The 19564-nt window shown below is 41.7% G+C and overlaps 1 protein-coding gene across 3 annotated transcripts in view; it reads right to left on the bottom strand.

Moving 5' to 3' along the window:
• The window catches only part of TNPO3 (transportin 3), a 73812-nt gene extending 61636 nt beyond the window's left edge, over window positions 1–12176 (bottom strand). For 2 of the 3 annotated variants that reach the window (XM_084786780.1, XM_084786782.1), the window contains exon 1: window positions 11665–12176. In XM_084786780.1, coding sequence (XP_084642906.1) covers window positions 11665–11784 — 120 coding nt within the window. In that variant the 5' untranslated portion in view covers window positions 11785–12176. Of the gene's footprint in view, window positions 1–603; window positions 763–11664 lie in introns of all 3 variants that reach the window. The other variant, XM_084786781.1, reaches the window with a different exon arrangement.
• Window positions 12177–19564: the final 7388 nt, after the last annotated feature.

Here is a 19564-nt window from a genome sequence, read left to right as displayed (position 1 = left end):
CTATATGACCATGAACTGAAAACTCTGAAATTATGGACCCAAATAAATCTTTCCTCTTTTGTTTATCTCAGGTATTTTGTCACAGTGATAGTAGAAAATTGGCAAAGGAAATAGGCATTTGCTTTTTAATTAAACTATAGAGGGCAGCTATTCACATTCCTATGACAATTTTCTGGGGAACTGATCTTACAAAAATCCCAAACCACTACTGTAAAATTATGTAGAGCAGAACCAAAAGGAAAGAAGAGCTATTTTCTAATTCCAAGCGCCTATGTATTTAATGTTAAGACAGAGAAGGTGCCTCACTTTGTAGCCCAAGATCTTAGGCTTGTGACTATCTCCCTGCCTTAGACTACTAAGTGCTGGGATTTCAGGTGTGAGCCACCATGCCCAGCATCATTTCATTTTTTTTTATCCTATATTCTAGAGCCTGGGAGGGGGTAAGACCTGTTCCTCTATAACAGTAAGAAGTTACCTTGTTTTCGTCACCAAATCAGCCAAATTCTGACCCCACAGAAGCTAGAGTGCATTGCTCACCATCCCTCTTGCTAAGCTGCAGAAAGAAAAAGAGGACTCTTTACAAGGAGAGAATAAAGCACTTACACTTCAAGGACTTTCTAGCCACAGATGCCAGGTGCTACCCACTGAAATCCAGGCTTGGACTAAGCTCCACATTCTCAAAGGGCCATCTCAACCGAAGCCTGGGGCTCAGAGTCAGCAGGAGGAAGCTGCAGCTCCCACTAGCAGCATATTTCAAAGAGACTGCAACAAGAGAACATGTTCCATTTAAGGTCTAATTCCGATCTACTCTTCACACAGCAGCAGCAACAGAACAAATCTTTACATCAGTCTTTTCTTTCAAAGGATATTTCCATGACCCTGTGATGAATTTGGGACAGGCTATGGCCCAATCATTCATTATACTTGACAGCCTATCTGCAAAGTACTTGCCTCTTTCCTTAATGATGAACTGTTTTTCCAGGACTCACTGCTATACCAACAGCTCTAAAAGTGCCACATCAACCAAAATCACTGAGCGGACCTCAACAATGCAAGCACACACCCAAACAGCAGCCAAAGGAGTCAAGTTTTAGACTCAGATCAGGGCTGCTAATTAATCCTGCACAAAATCTTAAACAGAATTACTTAAAATCCTTCAGAGAACCCAAGAGCTCTGACAAACAGAAAATGAGTTTCTGGAAATAAGACATTCAATGAGACATGAAGAATAACATTAGTGTCTGGTTGCTGCGTATTGTTTTGTTTTTTGAGCCAGGGCTTCTCCATGTAGCCTTGCTCATCCTGGAGCTTGCTCTGTAGATCAGGCTGGCCTCAAAGAGATATACCTGCCTCTGGCTCATGAATGCTAGGACTAGAGGTGGTGTTATGACTGCTCAGCTGGTTGCTGCCTTTAAAAACAAAACAATAACAGACTTACTTAAAGAGAGTTGCTAGGAAATATAGGACAAATAATCTAAACTCAACTTCCTATAGATATTAAGTTCAACAGAGCTGGTGTTGGAGAGATGGCTCAGTTAAAAGCACTTGCTACTCTTCAGAGAATGTCAAAGTAGAAGAGACCATTTGTTTCGAGAGCAAATGGTTAGCCCAGGTAAGAGAGCCAAAAAATATAAAAACCTTATTTACTTTCACTCCTACCAACCTAATTAAATTTGTAACAATTCAAATATTAGATGAAATTTAAAATTTTTATCACATTTTTATTTGCTGTACATGCATGTGTTTATGTGCATTTGTCATGTCATGTGAGTGGAGAGTAAAGGACAGCTGTGGGAGTCAGTTCTCTCTTTCCATTAGGTAGGTTCCAGAAACTGAACTCAGGTATCAGGCCCATCTTATCAGCAGGAAGTTTTTTGTTTTGTTTTGAAGCATCATTCCATTGTAGCCCTGGGTATCTGGAACTCACAACAGAGCCAAGGTTGACCTTGAACTTCTTGCTTCCATGTAACCAACCAGTGCTGAGACTACAGACATGTACTTCTACTGCTGGTTTTATGCACTCCTGGGATTTGAACCTATGCCTTCTTTGTGCATGCGAGGCAAGCACTCCACAACTGAGCTATCTTCTGCTCAACTGATAAGTTTATGGTGCATATTAATCATAATAACAAATTTGAAAATTTAAAAATTTAAATATAAGTCTAAGATTTGAAATTCTAGTACTATTTATGAAATTAATGTATTTCTAAACAGCCCTGCCTAGTAGGGCCTGTACATTCACTACTTAGGAAGCAGAGGCAGGAAGATCTTTGAATTCAAGGGCAGCCTTGTCTACAAAGCTAGTTCCAGGCCAGATTGGGCTACAATGAGAGACTCTGTCTCTAAATAAATATGTAAAATTTCAAAACTGTGCATTTTCGAGTTCACTCCTATATCCTCTTGCTTTGGGGATGACTGTTCAAATGCCATTACACCACTGATAAGACACAAAGTACAAAGAGACAATGCACACACACACTGGATAAAGGAACTGTGCTGTAGGATCAAGGAAGAAATATAAGTAAAAAGCATTAAATAAATTCTGATAACAGAATCTCACCAAAAGGAAGATTTGTTTCTTCTAAAAGGGATTCTGCCACAACAAAATTACCCCTTTTAAAGGGGTTTTGAACAAATTAAGGAATGAGGTTTCTCTGTGGTTTCACCATAAACCATAAGTGACAGTCCAGCACTATGGTGCAAGTTGTAGAATACAGGCAAGAGTGTGTGAGTCATCAAAACTTCCTATACTCTGTTAGTAAGTTAAACAGAACTTAAAACTCTAAAAAAAATCTAAGAAACAATTATTGAGATTAAAAAGCAAAACACATGTGATTTCACAATTCTACTTCTGAACATATATCCCAAAAGAACTAAAAGCAGGGATGTCATGCTTAAGCCCTGAGAAAGAAAAGTTGTAACCACAAAACTGATTCCAGAAAGCAACAGAAAGCTGGGGGAAACAGAGCAGGGACTGGTTGTGTCTTAATGAGTGTAACTTAGCTTTTATAGAAAAAGTTCTAAAGATGTAAGGTAGTAACAGAAGCACAATGCCACTGAACTACACACTTAAAATAGCTAAACGGCGGGCTAGAAAGGGTGGCTTAATCTTAGGAGTGCTTGCTGCTCTTCCTTGCACCCACATCAGCAGCAGCTCACAACCACCTTTAACTCCCTCTCCAGGGAGCTGATTCCCTCCCTGGCTTCTAGAGGTGCACACACACATATAACATGCCCATATGGCTTCTTTTTAAGTTAGGCTGTGCCTGTAATCTAGCAATGGTGATGTTGAGGAAGAAAGATCATGGATTCAAAGGTAGTCTTGGCTCTATAGTGTAACTTTTGTCTCAAAGCAAAACAACAAAAATGGCAAAAATAGTAAGTTTTGTTTTGAAATATTTTCTTACAATAGCTGGGCACAGTGGCATATGCCTTTAATCTCAGCACTTGGGAGGCAGAGACAGGAGGATCTCTGTAAATTTCGGTCAGCCTGTCTACATAGTAACTTCTAAGTCAACCAGGTCTACACAGTGAGACTATGTCTCCAAAAACAGGAGATGGACAGATAACTCAGTGGTTAAGATCAATTCTGTTCTTCCAGAAGTCCAGGGTTCAGTTCCCAGCAACCACACCTGGTGCTCCCAATCACCTGGTAACTCCAGCTTCCAGGAATCTAGCACCATCTTCTGGCATCTCCAGGCACCTGCATTCACATGCACAACTCATACACAGAAGCACACACATAAATAATAAAAATAAATAAATATGCATTTTTGAGACAAGGTTCCTCTATGTAGCATTGGCACTCACTGTGTAGACCAGACTAATTTCAAATTCATAGAAACCTGCTTCCTCCCTCCTGAGTGCTGGTATTAAAGGCATGCACTACCACATTTGGCATAAATATTTTAAAAATCTACAAAATCTGACCAGCAACATTTCTCAGTGGCACAGCTTGCTGCACAAGCTTGACCAGCTGAGTTCTATCTCCTAATCACATTTAAGGCAAATATCAAACCCCCAGAAGATGTGATCAGAGCTATTTTTGAGTGCCCATATATATACAGTAATATTTTTTAAAATCTATATAATATACCTTTCATTTCCCTATAAACATCAATGTACTAAAAACTGAATAAACATTTGGAAGTTTGAAAAATCTGTGTTGGAATTAGAAATTGTATCAGTGCCTTGATGATTTTATGTCCTAGATCAAACTATCAACTACACCAAGACAAGGTGGGCAAGAAATAAATGGACCCAGGCAAGTACGTATGGCACCAGAAAACAGACAACCATCCCCACAAAACACCATCACAAAGCCTCCAAAACCCCAGAGCCATGTCTGCCCTGTCCAATTAAATAAATCCATTTAAACTTTCATTTCACAGCCGGGTGTGGTGGCGCACGCCTTTAATTCCAGCACTTGGGAGGCGGAGGCTGGTGGATCGCTGTGAGTTCGAGGCCAGCCTGGTCTACAGAGTGAGTCCAGGACAGCCAAGGCTACGCAGAGAGACCTAGTCTTGAAAAACCAAAAAAAAAAAAAAAAAAAAAAAAAAAAACAAAAAAACAAAAAAACAAAAAAAACCTTTCATTTCACTTTATAGCCACGCCTGGCTAATCACTCTATATGGAGTGACACAAGTACATCAGTTATATCTTAGGTTGGCCGTTCCTCTTTATTGTTTACTTACATACTCAGTCTCTTCCAGTGTGAAACATACAATATTCATTTGTATATTCATTAATCTAAGTGACCCTCAGAAGTTACGTGTAAAAAATTTTTATTTTCTAAAAAGGCTTCTTTTCAAAAATCAAGGTATGTTTTAAAGGTCTATTAACTAGAGGATGCAAACATAAGCATGAAAATAAGTAAAATATAAATTAGTAAGCACAACTGCAAAAGACACACCAAAGGTCTAGGTATTAGAGCTAAGCAGAAGAATCAAGGAACCCAGGTGGCTTCCTCTGTGTGGCTATGGGGAAACCATCATCCATGCTAGGTGATGCCTTTCCAGGACAGCTGCTTTGGGCAAATCCATCCTCTACAAAGAACTCAAGGTGGAAGAGGTCTGAGTAACTTAGAGAGTCACATACTTAAAATGATGAAACAGGTATCAATCTTGATTATCTGTCTTTGATCTGGTACCTGCTGAGTATGATGAGAAGAAGCCTGGAAGAAACACAATGGGCCAAAGGAAAAGGAGCCTTCCAGGGACCAAAAGGAAAGAGGCTCTGAAAATGTCTGTGCATGAATATCAGCTGACAAGTCCAGGTGCTACACCATATAAGCAGAAAGGTTGGCTTATACTATTTTGCCTCCTAAATGAATGTCTTAAAATTCCAGAAGGGAGGCCAGGCATAATGGCAACTTTAATCCCAGCACTTGTGAAGCAGAGGCAGGTGGAGCTCAGTGAGTCCGAGGCCAGCCTGGTCTACAAAGTGAGTCCAGGACAGCCAATGCTACACAGAGAAACCCTGTCTCAAAAAACCAACCAACCAAACAAACAAACAAACAAAGAGAGTTATAGGACAGTCAATGATACACAGAGAAATGCTGTCTCGAAAAACAAAACAAAACAAATCCGGAAGGGAAGCCTGGCATGGCACATGCCCTTAATTCCAGGGATCAGGGGAGGCAGAGGCAGGTGGATCTCTGTGAGTTTAAGTAGAGCATGATCTACAAAGTAAGTCCATGACAGCCAAGGCTACACAGAGAAACACTTGTCCTGAAAAACAAACAAACAAAAACTAGAAAAGAAATCAGAAACAGATAGCCATGGTCCAATTAATCTGACATGCTACTTAAGAAAATTTCTATGGACATGTGACAAATTATACCCAAAAAATATCAACTGAGTTCATTAAAGCAGTACTTTACTTCGTCGTATTTAATTTTTTTATACTTTTTATCATATCATCTCAGTTTCCAGATAGGACTATACAGAAACTAACTTCCCCTGACATTGTTGGTTTTTCTCCCCCCCCCCCTTTTTTGAGACAGGGTTTCTCTGTATAGCCTTGGCTGTTCTGGGCTTGCTTTGTAGACCAAGCTGGCCTCAAATTCACAGAGATCTGCCTACCACTGCCTCCCTGAGTGCTGAGATTACAGGTGTGCACCATCACACCTGGCTTCTCTGGCAGGCAGGCCTCAAACTCTGTATGTAGGTGTCTTCTTGTCACCCCCTTCCAAATAATTAGCATTATGTACATGCACCACCAACCTGATTTTTGCAGAACTGGGGATCAAATCCATGCCTTCAAGCATCCTAGACAAGCAGTCTACCAGCTGGGCTACACCCCCAGCCCTAAACTACAACTTTTAAGATAACTTCTAGCCCACAGATTGTCTCTGTAAAAAGAACCAACTTAAAACAACTAATCTGCATAATTACTAACCCTAGAAAGAGACAGTCTTTGTTCCCCATAGCTTTCTAAATTATCTGCTAATTTTGTATACACATTGGAGGTGGCCAAGGGAAACTACTAAATATTCAGAACATGCAAGCTGCTGTTACATAAAGATTCCCTTAAGGTCTGATTCAAGATAACTTAAGTTTCTTTTAAAACACCTTGCAGTTGACAGTGACATCTGCTTACCACAGAGAACATAATTATGGCTGCAGAGTCTCAAAAATCCTGGTGAAAAAAGTAGCATAATGAATAAAGGTTCTTCAGAAAACACCTATTTTAGCTGGACTTGAGAAAACACACCTGCAATTGCAGCCTTGTCCGACAGAGACAGGAAGAGCAGGAGTTGCAGAGGTTTCAAAGCATCCTAGGTTACAAGAGATACTGTCCAAGAAAAGAAGGCAAAACTCCACATGACAAAGAAAAAGGAAACAGATAACACCAAAACTGTAGAAACCAGAAAGATATGTAAACTGGTTTTTGTAGACAAGATTTTGTGTAATCCTGGCACACATTCTGTAGAGCAGGTTGGCCTTGAACTACCAAGTGCTGGGATTAAAGGCCACTACCACCTGGCACATAAACTATCTTACTGGACAAAGTTTAAAAAGGTGAAATCTGGCTGGGGATAAGATGAGCTGAGATGGGGAAAGCCAAAAATAAACTAAATCATGTAGTTCAAAATTATAAGCACCAGGTACAACTAAAGGCAGAGACTCAGATTTTCTACTTGATTCTAAGCAAATGGACTACTATCCCCCGTCCTAAAAGAGGATTACTCCAACAAGACTCAAATAGGGTCTCTGGATACCAGGAAAAACTCAGACAAGGAGTGGAATAGCATCTAAAAACACAAAGTTAGATGAAAACCTACACATTTAAGTTCCATCACTTGTCCTCAGTCTGCAACCTACAAGTTGGGACACTGGTAGCCTATTTTATAATCTCCAGACAGAAGACTAGAGGACTCTGCTCAAAGTAAAAAGTAAAAGCGGCCCAGGAAAATTTGAGCATAGGAAGGCAGTAAGGGACACCATTGGTGGTAGACCACCCTAAAGCTGAGGTAGAAGAAACTCAAGTGCAAGGCTAGTCTAGGCCACAAGATCTATGCCAGTCTCAACTATGTAGCAAGATCCTGTTCTAACTACCACACCCCTTCTCAGTTTTTCTTACAAGCAGGGGACAAAATGTTAATATAAGAGTTAAAGGAGGTAGCACACTATAATTCTAATAGTTAGGAGGCTGAGGCAGGAGGATCAAGATTTCAAAGACAGACAGCCTGGATTACACAGTGAAACTCTGCCCCCTAAAAGGAAGAAAGAAAGAAAGAAAAAAGCTGGAAAGATTTCTCAGCTAAGGAAGTACTGACTTTAAAAGAATAAGGGTCTAGCCTGAGGCACACCTTTAATCCCACCCGTGCAGAGGCAGGGGATCTACCATCAGTCCAGGGCAGCCAGGACTGCTACACAGAGAAACCCTGTCTCAAAAACCCAACTAATAAAAAAGAATAAAGTTCTAAGTTGAACCCTAGAGCCCATAATAAACAGATAAAAAACAAAAAGCCAGGCACCAGTTTGTTACTGCAGCACAGGGGAGGTAGGGCTCAGTTGGCTAAGCAGTATAGCCAGCTGGTGAGCTCTAGACCAACAGAGACTTTTTCTCAAAGGAGATGAACATCAGTTCCTGAAATTACACTCAAGGTTGTCCTCTGGCCACCATCTGCATTCACTCACATTCACCTCCTCACACATAAACATGCATATAAGAGAAATAGAAAGACAATAAAAGAGGTTTAAGGTACTCTTCTCATCCACCAAATGAAGGAATTTTTTAAAAAGTTATGAAATCCAGTTATCGCTGGGCGTAGTGGGGCAGGCCTTTAATCCCAGCACTCAAGAGGCAGAGGGAGGCGGATCTCTGAGTTCCCAGGCCAGCCTAGTCTACAGAATGAGTTCCAGCCAGGGCTTGTTTCAAAAAAACAAAAAACAAGAACAAAAATAAAAACAAAAACCCATGCCTATATTAAAGACTTTAAAAGGGTAAACTGCTGATTAGAACTTCTGATCATAAAAAGTTAGAATGTTGCAGCTACAAAGCCAAATTATCTTGAACTATTTTTAGCCTATATAGCCATTCATTGTCCTTCAACCTTCAAGGTGTATTCTTAGCAAACTACTAACTTCTACCAATCCAAAGGCTAAAAATGTTATTAGATAGACCTAAAACCTACTTAGAGCCAATTGTGGTGGCACACGCCTTTAATCCCAGCACTTGGGAGGCAAAGGCAGGAGGATCTTAGGGAGTTCAAGGCCAGCCTGGTCTACGAAGTGAGTCCAGGACAGCCAAGGCTACACAGAGAAACTCTGTCTGGGGGAGGGGAGGGAACAACAACACTGTTCCAGAAAGACAGAACTGACTTCCACAAGTTGTCTTCTGACATCCACAAGTGTGCCTGCACACATTCACACAATTAATATGTTTAAACATTGATGTTGCCCAATGTTGATGTGTAACTACGCTAGTTGTTCTCTTACCCCTTTTCTACTGCTTTCTGCTCCAGTAGGCTCTCTTCCACCACCTCCCCACTACGCCACAGGAACTCAGAGATCCACCTGCCTCTGCCTCCTAAATGCTGGGTTTAAAGGTGTCACTATGCCCAGCTACAGTAGGCTGTCTTGCATAGACTTCCTCAATGTCCCCTGGCTTCTGACTAGCTTGTTCAATAAGGAATCCCAGAAGAACAGAATCAGGAAATTCATTCTTCCAGCTCTCCCACTGCAAAGGACCTCAAGTTCTGTCACCAGAAACTCATTCTCCTCCAAAGAACCCAAGTAACTTCTCTCTCTTATTCCTTCCAGAAAAAAATAAGTTTGGCTATAGGCTACCTAGAATACTATTTCTTCTGGGACCTGCAACTTTATAAATAGTATCTTTTGGTTTGTTTGTTCTTCTAGACAAGGTTTCTCTGTGTAATAGCCTTCCTTGGCTGTCCTAGACTCACTTTGTAGACCAGACTGGCCTTGAACTCACAAAGATCCCTGCCTCTGTCTCCCTGGGTGCTGGGATTAAAGTTATGCACTTCCATGCCAGGCTTTATAAATAGTATCTCTATAGCAAACTCATCTCAGGCATAGTAAAGAAAAGCAAGGATTAGCTACTTAAAGGATGAAGCAGGAAGATCAAAGGTTCAAGGCCAGACTAAGCTTACAGAGTGAATTAATTCAATGCCAGCCTAGAGAAATTAAAAGGTCATTGTATCAAAAAGGACGGGAATATAGCTCAGAGAAGAATAACTTGCCTAACATGTGTGAGGCCCTAGGTTCAATCCCCAGTACCTCTAATTAAAAAGACAAAACAAAACAAAAACTCTCCGGGCTAATTATTCTGTCAAGTTCTTCCTCTCTTCCTGTTGAGATATAAAATCTCATCATAGGATGATGAAAAGATACAACATAGTATAATGGGAAATAAGAAGAATAAATTTAAGTATATTCTAACATACTTTTAAATTTTATGTAGAATAACTTCTCCAAGCTCTTGTAAGATATTACATTTAATCATCATGAGTATACTATGTGGTCAGTACAGATTTGTTTATTTTGTTTCCAATTACCAACATCTAGAAGTTGTCCATGATAAGCACTCCAGCACCAACTTAAAACACAATTGGGAAATTTAGCAGGGAAGAGCTGACTTGGTAAGTTATTTATATTTTAGAAAACTATAAGATCAGAAACTGTATCTCCCTTGACTACAGAACTAAAAAGGACAGGAGGCCTATAAGGGGAGCCTACAATGAACTTTTTCCCCTCTGGGTAGACCAGGCTGTCCTGGAACTCAGAGAACAGCCTGCTCTCTGCCTCCCCAGTGCTGTGATTAAAGTGCACTGCCATACCCAGCAAAATCTTATTTCTTTGTCTTCCCACAATGTAAACAAGAAATTGGGTCTCACATTTACATGTAATGACCAAAGTTAAAGCGGAAATGTCTTAAAATTATGCAACCTAGCGGCTTGTATTACAGCACCATTAAATATCAGTTATGAACTGAACAGATAAAAGAGAAGGAAGAACAAACAAAAATATGCTTGTGAGTATGAAATACAAAACTAAAGGGAGAAGGGAGTGCTAGTGATGTAAGTTGAACTGGATCCCGAGTCAGTACAGATTTCAAGAAAAAGAAAAATAAGGCGGGCGTGGTGGTACACGCCTTTAATCCCAGCACTTGGGAGGCAGAGGCAGGTGGATCACTGTGAGTTCGAGGCCAGCATGGTCTAGGCTACACAGAGAAAAACATAAAAAAAAAATAGAAGAGGAAGAGGAAGAAGAAGAAGAAGAAGAAGAAGAAGAAGAAGAAGGGGGTGAGTGTTTAAGTCTGTCTGTGCTCCTTAGTTTTCAAAGAATTTCACAGTTCATAGACTAAAACCTAAATACTCTCAGCGAAATCGCCAGCTATAAAAACTCATAAAAATAAAATATAGCAAAGGTGAGTGTGAGAATCAAGGGACAAAATATAAAATGTTAGTCAAAAAATGAAATACATGAACCAAAAATTTAAACATGAGGAAATACAATAGATATTACACAAACACTCCACCACATGCCCACATAATTATATGGGTTAATTAAAGTAGTTATGATACCCATCTTATAAATAAAACGTACAGGTGGAGGAAATACGGTAAGAATCCAATATCAAACCAAAGAACTACAAAGATATCCTGAAACCATAGTTAAACTTTATATTACGTTGCACTCCAAACGAGAGGGAAATTCATACGAATATGAATCTAGAAGCCTGAGAATAACATGAAAATCGGCAAGGAACGCTGGGGTGTAAGGCAACCACAGGGAAGGTATTGCCAGATGCAACACTTGAATACCGAAGGCGCATCAAAAGCATCCTTACATGAGAAGTGAGAAAGCATTTGGGGCTCACTTTGGTTGAAGAAAACAGAAGAAGCATGGCCTAAGAAGCAAAAGCGATGGTGGAACTTAAAAGGAGGACTAGATCCCCATGCCACAAGCGAGAGGTAAAGAACTTCAAACTGGATTCTACGTGATAGGTAAAGAGCCAATTTGTGACTGATCAGTTGCCACTAATTTACGAAAGATAGCCCCCCACCCCACCGCACCAGACCCTTCAGAAAGAGGATCTCCCACGGCCAACCGCCCAGATCCGGTTCTTAACTCAAGCCTAGATGCCACTCGGCCCAGGCCCCGCGGCGCAGAACGGTATCTCCTCGCCCCTCACCGAACGTTGCAGCTCCCCAAGCCAAAACGAGGCGCGTTCCTTTCCGCTGGGATCTGGATCGTGGTAAAGCGCCTGCACTGCCTGGTACACGAGCTGCAATGTTGGCTTGGCTCCTTCCATGGTGGCGGCGGCAGGGATGACAGCGAAGACTCCGATACTTCTCCAGAGGCTTCCCGCTTGCTCCGCCGTCAAGCTTCCTTACAGTCTTGGCCACAGCCTCTCCCTGACTGGCGCCATCTCCTCCTTTCTGGCCGTTACCAGGGAAGGGGAGTTCCTCGTGGAAGTTGCCCCCTCGGAAACAGCGGTAGGTCGTTTCAGGTTCCTGGCTCCTTTTGGTCTTGTCTTTCCGCTAGAAGCCAGACTCTAGGGTCGGACGAGATTTCTTGCTTCCTCACCTCCCGCCTTGCTCTCAGAGGCCTTCCTCCGCGTGATACGTACCACGCAGCATACCAAAGCAAAGCCTCAGCCGACCGGAAGCGGCCGCCCTTATACTTTGGCACACTTCCGTCTGGTGCACCACAAACGTCTCCTTCCCGGCACGCCTCCTCTTGTTTCCCCCGCCTCCTCCCGGAAGTGGCCCTCTTGGACCAGGACGACCGAGAGGAAATGGGTACTAGGTAGTTTCCTAGGTGGTAAGTCAGTCTTACTTGAGCTATATATAAGGCGTGCTTGTGGCCGGGCGTGATGGTGTACACCTTTAATCCCAGCACTCCGGAGGCAGAGGCAGGTTCATCGCTGTGAGCTCGAGTCCAGGACAGCTACACAGAGAAGTCTTGTCTTGAAAACAATCATAAAGACTGGCTGTGTCAGTTCTCTGACTGCCAAGAGCCGCCCTGTTGAGGGGGCTCACTAGGCATGTGGGCTGTCTAGGAGGTGATCTGGTGTTTGCAAGGTCTTATACCATGATGTACCTCGAAACTGCTCCCAGCCTCTAACATGCTGTCAGGAGCCATTGATTTGGGAAAGTCCAGGAGGCATGAGAGATCTCTGGAGGTGATCCGATATTTGCAAGGTCTGTATCGTGATGTGCCCCAGAATTGCTTCCAACCTCTGACTACCCTGTCAATTGTGCACTGCTGCATCTCTCTGAAATCTGGCATTAGAGCCGGGCATGGTGGCGCATGCCTTTAATCCCAGCACCCAGGGAGGCAGAGGCAGGTGAATCACTGTGAGTCTAAGGCCAGCTTGGTCTACAAAGTGAGTCCAGGACAGCCAGGGCTGTATTCATGGCCAGCCCGGTCTACAAAGTGAGTCCAGGATAGCCAAGATTACACAGAGAAACCCTGTCTCGAAAAACCAAAAGTAAATACATCTGGCATTGGTGTGAATTGTTATTTTCTGGGTACTGACCAGCTCTGATTGAGCAAACTTCCTAGAGGATCTTATTGAAGATGTACTTTTAGTTATCCAGATGAATTAATCCCTGATTATGGAATTCCTGATTTGGCTCAAATAGTTTTAAAAGTTAAAGTTAGTTTATGGCTGCAATAAATACCTTTGTGGACCTCCAGATGCCTCACTAGGATAGCCTACCAGCAGATTTGTGGCTTCAGATAAGCCTCCACCACAGATGGCACCACGAATCCTGGTATTTGACCATAAATATAGCCAAATTTGTTTAAACTCCATGTGAACCTATGTGGAATGAAGTTACCTAGAGATGTCTGAATTTACTCTGTTTCTTAGAATGAAAGACAGACAAAATTATTGTCCTGAGCTCATAACAAACTAAGAGATAGCTGGATAATGTATAGTCAGGTCCATCCTAACTGATAAGTTGTATACTCTTGTAAGTTTCTGACTCTATTAACCTTAGACCCTGTCAATCTTTGTCATTCTGAGCTCACCATGAACTTATGTAATGGATACATAGATAAGAAATGTTTAGATTTAAAGCATGTAACCTGTTGTATTTTAGAATTCATCTGCTTTTGTGATTAACTGTACTCTTCTGGCTATGAGGTAACTCCCTTTTCTCAGAAGTATAAATATGGGCTACAATAAACGTGAGGGGGAGAACAGAGGAGAAAAAATGAAGCAGCTCAACTTCAGTTGAAGTTAAGATGCCCAACTTCATCCACTTTTTCTCCTGATCCTCTTCTCTTGAATGTATGTGTGTGAGTGGTTTATTTTCTATCTCCCTCTTACTTCTTATTTCTCTGTAGATTCGCAAATAAGTTAGCAGACTCAGGGCTATCAGCCTTCTATAGCTAATAAGCCTAAGTTTACACCAACTTATTGGAGATCTCCGTAAAGAGGCCTATCTACAGATCAAAGAGCCTCCTTTTACGACCCGTGCAGTTTCTAGCCAAAAGCCACTTTTACAGCCTCAGCCATAGGAAAAAAGGTGGTCAGTTTAAGTTCTCCTCAGCCGCAGTACAGCCAGTCCCTAGAGAAGAAACCTTGGGCTCTTTTTCCCTTTCCTTCCCTTTTCTTCTTTCAATCCTGATCGGTTGCCTGAGCCATCAGCTCTGGCCATCCAAGAGATAAAGTGAACAAGAAGGGCACCTGCAATCCAACACACCAGAGAGAATCTATCCTGGACCCTCTCCAGAGCACCAGCCGGGCATTAACATCTGACTAAATCTTATCCGCAGTGAATCCAACCTGTTTTCTACCCGTTCCTACACCCTCACCCCTTCTCCAGGGAGTGCTTTCTGTGCCCTGTGGACATTTAAGAAACATTAAAAGTTCAGCTGTCTCTTGAGGTCCAACTAAATGTCCCATTGTGTAGAGGGAGCCTGCAATCTCAGCTCTTGGAAGATAGCCACAAAACTATCAGGAGGCGTTCAACACCAACCTCTACTACGTGAAGCCCTGTCTGTAAAAGACATCAGGGTGGTGGTGGCGTCACACACTTTTAATCCCAGCACTTGGGAGGCAGAGACAAGCAGATCTCTGAATCTTAGCCCAGCCTGGTTACAGAGTGAGTTCCAGGACAGTTAGGAATACACAGAAAGGCCCTATCTCAAAGAAAGAAAGAAAGAAAGAAAGAAAGAAAGAAAGAAAGAAAGAAAGAAAGAAAGTAAGTGTGTGTGTGTGTGTGTGTGTGTGTGTGTGTGTGTGTGTACACCAAACAAAACCAAATCAAAAGTCTAGCAATTCTCAGTTCACACACAAAGGCATTTTCCAACATTGCTGCTGCACTAAAAATAACTTACTATTAGGTGAACGCAGACACTGTGTAAAGCATTGTAGTTACAGATTAACAACCTTCCAAGATAAATTCTCCTTTTTATGAAATCATTTCAAATATTTATTTTTATGTTTAGGAAGTGTTTTATGTGTGCATGTGCAGCATGGTTTATGCCTGGTACTGGGGGAGTTACAGTTGTGAGCTGCCAAATAGGTGCTGGGAACTGAGTCTGGGTCTTCTACAAGAGTAGGAAGTGTGTCCACTCTCCAGTGCCTAAAACCTCATTTTAAATGATGAGACTTTAAGGCTATTCACGCTGGATTACACATGTAGTCCCAGCACTTGGGATGCAGAGACAGGAAGGAGGATTGCTACAAGTCTGAGGCCAGCTGGCTCTTCATAGTAAGCTTCAGGCCAGTCTGCTACGTAATGGTCTCAGAAAAAGGAATAAATGAATTAAAGGAGACAAGATAATTTAGTTTGTCCAAGTATTGAGGCCTACTCTTTGACATAGTGGCAGCCATTTCTGTAGTCACCTTCCATTTTGTTTATAAGGTGAAATCAAGTTTAAAAAGTTTTAGCGTGTTTGTTTGTTTGTTTGTTTTTTGAGACAAGGTTTCTCTGTGTAGCCCTGGCTATCTTGAACTTGCTTTGTAGACCAGGCTTGGCCTTGAACTCACAGAGATCCGCATGTCTCTGCCCCCAAGTGCTGGGATTAAAGGCATGCGCCACCACCGCCTGGCTAAAAATTTTAAACTTTTCTACTCTGCTTCCTAGAAGCAGTTATTCAAAGCTGACACTAACATTCCCTGCCGGAGGGTCAAGTTAATCTACACTAGATGATTCAATGGTGTAATAATTCAGACTTGGTTATCTACACACTTTCCTGCACTCTGGTTGCACTTTTATTATCTACACACCTGGCTACAATTTGGATGTACTCTGAAAGACCATAACCACCACCTCACCTCCCTTGGGCCCTATCATCTTAAAGGTTAGTGGATCACGCTTTGTCTAGTCAGCCAAAAATGTCTTCTGCTCTTGCTTTTCCTATAAAAGACTGCCCTAAGAACAAGTCAGTGTCACAGTTAAGCTCATGAATCCTTTCTGTGGCCCTGATTACAATCAGCTTTGTCTTGAGTGTGTGTTCACTCAATAAACCACCCATATCTGACTGAGACTAGAGTCTGAGTGCCCTGTGCACTCAGTAGCTACTCTTGTACTATAACTCCAAGATTACAAGGATCTTTTTTTGTTTTTGTCTTTGTTTTGTTTTTTTTGAAACAGGGTTTCTTTGTGTAGTTCTGATTGTCCTAGAACTAGCTTTATAGACCAGGCTGGATCTACATGCCTCTGCTTCCTGAGTTCTGGGATTAAAGGCATGTGCCACCACTGCTCAACTAGTCATAAGATTTATTAAATGAAAGTTAGAATTTGAGGGCTACAGAGATAGCTCAGAGGTTAAGGGCACTGAACTCCTCCAGAGGTCCTGAGCTAAGTTCCTAGCAATCACATGGTGGCTCACAACCATCTATAATGTGATCTGATGCCCTCTTCTGGCCTGCAGGTGTATGTGCAAGCAGAATACTGTATACATAATAAATAAATAAAGCTTAAAAAAGAAAGAAAGAAAGTTGGAATTAGAGTTGGGGGCCCAGGGGTGGGGTCGAGTAGAGGTGGGGGTTGTGGCACATGCCTTTAATCCCAGCACTTTGGGAGGCAGGGACAGGCAAATCTTTGAATGAGGCCAGTCTGGCCTACACAGTGAGTTTTAGGCCAGCCAAGACTACATAGAAACCCTGTCTTGAAAAACAAACAAACAAATAAATAAATATTAAAAAAAGAAAATGAATGGAAAGAAAGAAAAGAGTTAATACTCTAATATTCTTAGATGAAATGGCTTCTCAGCTATGCCACCAAAACCAGTCAAAAAATAGAAAGTTCACCAGACTTCATCAACACTGAAAACTTTAGGAGCTGCAGAAATGGCACAGCAGTTAAGAGCATACGTTGCTCTTGCTGAGGACCTGCATTTGGTTGTCAGCACTCATATGGTGGTGCAGAAGGATCTGCAACTACACTTCCAGGACCCTCCTCTGACCTCCTGAGGCACCAGGCATGAACATGATGCACATACCTACATGCAGGCAAACACTCATTTACATAAAGTAAAAATAAATAAAAGACGTATTGAACCCTGGGCTACAGGGCAGAGAGCTCTCTAGCATGCACAAAGCCCTGGTACTCACCTGTTATCTCTAGAATTAGAGACAAGATCAGAAGTTCAAGGTCATTCTTGGATACTTAGTATGTTTGAAGCTAATCTGGGATTTATGAGACCATGTCTCAAAGAAACATGGAGCAAGAGGTGGAGCAAGAAACCAGCCGACAGGGATTAAAGAGTAGTAAAGACTTTGAGTTGAGCAGTATTTAAGACTGTAGAAGCAGACGTAGCTCTTGGGCTTTTAGCTTTTAGCTCTTCATCTTCTTCAGCTTACTGGCCTTTGGCTTTTGAGCTAGCAAACCTTTGACTTTTTTTTCTTTAAGATTTATTTATTTATTATGTATACAGTGTTCTGCCTACACATACACCTGCAGGCCAAAAGAGGGCATCAGATCACATTACAGATGGTTGTGAGCCACCATGTGGTTGCTGAGAATTGAACTCAGGACCTCTGGAAGAGTAGTCAGTGCTCTTAACCTTTGAGCCATCTCTCCAGACTCTGCCTTTGACTTTTGAGCTAGCAAGCTTTGGCTTTGGTGGGTTTTTTTTGGTTTTGTTTTGTTTTTTGTTTTTTTTTGGCCTTTTCCTCCTAGGCTGTCATCTGAGCTGGTGAGCCTTTGGGGCCCTTTCCATTGGGATGTGAACTGAGTTGGAAGGTAAGCTGGGTACTTTTTCTGTCTCTCTGAGCTAGTAGGTTTTCACCTCAGCATCTGGCTTCTGAGTCTTCATTGGTAAAATAAAATGATCTGGGATGTTCATTTTAAAACTACATTTAGAAGAATGGAATTGGCTATAGTGGTGATTGTAGTTACAGGGAGGAGAAAGAGTGCTCAGCTCTTTGAAACATAGACCACAGAAACTATTTTTATAATAGTAGAAGGAGAATGTCAGATATGTACTCCAGTTCCCTGAGGTGCGGTCATAGGGATTGTCATAAAGCTTAGGTCTGTCCTAGGATGACAAACATAACTTTCAACGAACCTCAAGTTAAATAACAAACTGACTCCACAGACTCTTGCTGTCATGAGTGAGTCATGCCATCAACACAGACTGACACACTTGTGTCTTTACACAATTCTACATTGTAGTAAATGCCAATAGACTTTGAGAATACATCGGTTTCATCACTGACTACCCCTAATTTCACCTGGAGTTGTGGCTATGGAAATTGCAAAATTTTTTTTTAAGTCCATCCCAATCTTAATTACTAATATCTATTTCAAGTCAGATACCATGCTTCATACATTTATAAATATATGCTACAGAGAGCTGAGAGGAGTGAAGAGATTACAGAACTTTCTTTTTAAAATCATATTAGGCCAGATGATGATGGTACATGCCTTTTATCCCAGCCCTTGGGAGGCAGAGGCAGAAGCCAGCCTGGTTTACAGAATGAGTTTCAGGACAGCCAGGGCTACACAGAAAAACCCTGCCTCAAAAAAAATCTTAAATAAGCCAGTCTTGCTGGGTATGGTGTGGCTTTAATCTCAGTACTCTTGAGACAAAGGTGAGAGGATCTCTGTGAGTTTGATGTCATAATGGTCTACATAGTGAGTTTCAGGACAGCCTGGGCTATGTAGAGAAACCCTGTCTCAAAAAGCAAAACAAAACAAAACAAGCTGGATGACTGCAGCAAAAACAGAAACAAAACTTGAAGACAAGGACCAGGGATCCAGCTCATGTGTAGAGCACCTGCCTAGAATGTACGAGACCTGGATTCAGTCTCCTGACTGTGTAACCCAGGCCCAGCAGCCATGCCTGTGATCTTCCTGCCTGTAATCATCTTCCTGCCTGTGATAATCTTCCTCTAGAGAAATAAAAGCAGGAGGATCAGAAGTTCAAGATTATATTCAGCTACGTAGCACATGTTCAAGGTTAGTCTGGGTTATCGGAAACCCTGTCTGAAAAAAATTACTGAATAATAATAAATCCACAAGCTACCTCCGATTCATTTGTAGCAATTTCCCAAGTAGTCCCAATGTCCCTTGACAACATTTGCAAGCATTGCTTCTTTTATTCCAGTCTAAATTACTAACGTTAACTCTCAGGTTACTCATTATGCCTCACACTGTAATCACACACACACTCCAGACAAGTTACAGAGTGGCTATAGAAAAATTGAAAAGGCTTTGATAGAGTTTAAGCATCCAAAGATGTCTTTCTATAGTCAGAAGCAGAGTGTTCATACAGATGAAAATAAAAGGGCACAGGAGTGTCCACAGATAGGAGCACTTTTATATTCTCTATATTTATATTCTATGTCTGCCTCTCAAGTGCTGGGATTAAAGGCATGTGCCACTATGCTCAGTGGAATAAAGACTTTCAATTAACCATAAATTGTGTCTGAGTAGTCATCTCTGGTGGGCTTCCCATAACACTAGTATATGTACATATATGGAGACAAAACATTCACACATATAAAATAAAAAATAAATCCTTTTTTTTTTTTTTAAAGAAGAAGAAGTCGGTTATGGTGTCACATGACTTTAATCCCAGCACTCAGAAGGTAGAAGAAGGAGGACCTCCATGAGTTCAAGGCC

This window comes from Acomys minous (genome assembly GCF_964271855.1).
Source record: "Acomys minous genome assembly, chromosome: 6".
Taxonomy (NCBI): domain Eukaryota; kingdom Metazoa; phylum Chordata; class Mammalia; order Rodentia; family Muridae; genus Acomys; species Acomys minous.
This window is presented reverse-complemented; position numbering and strand designations above follow the sequence as displayed.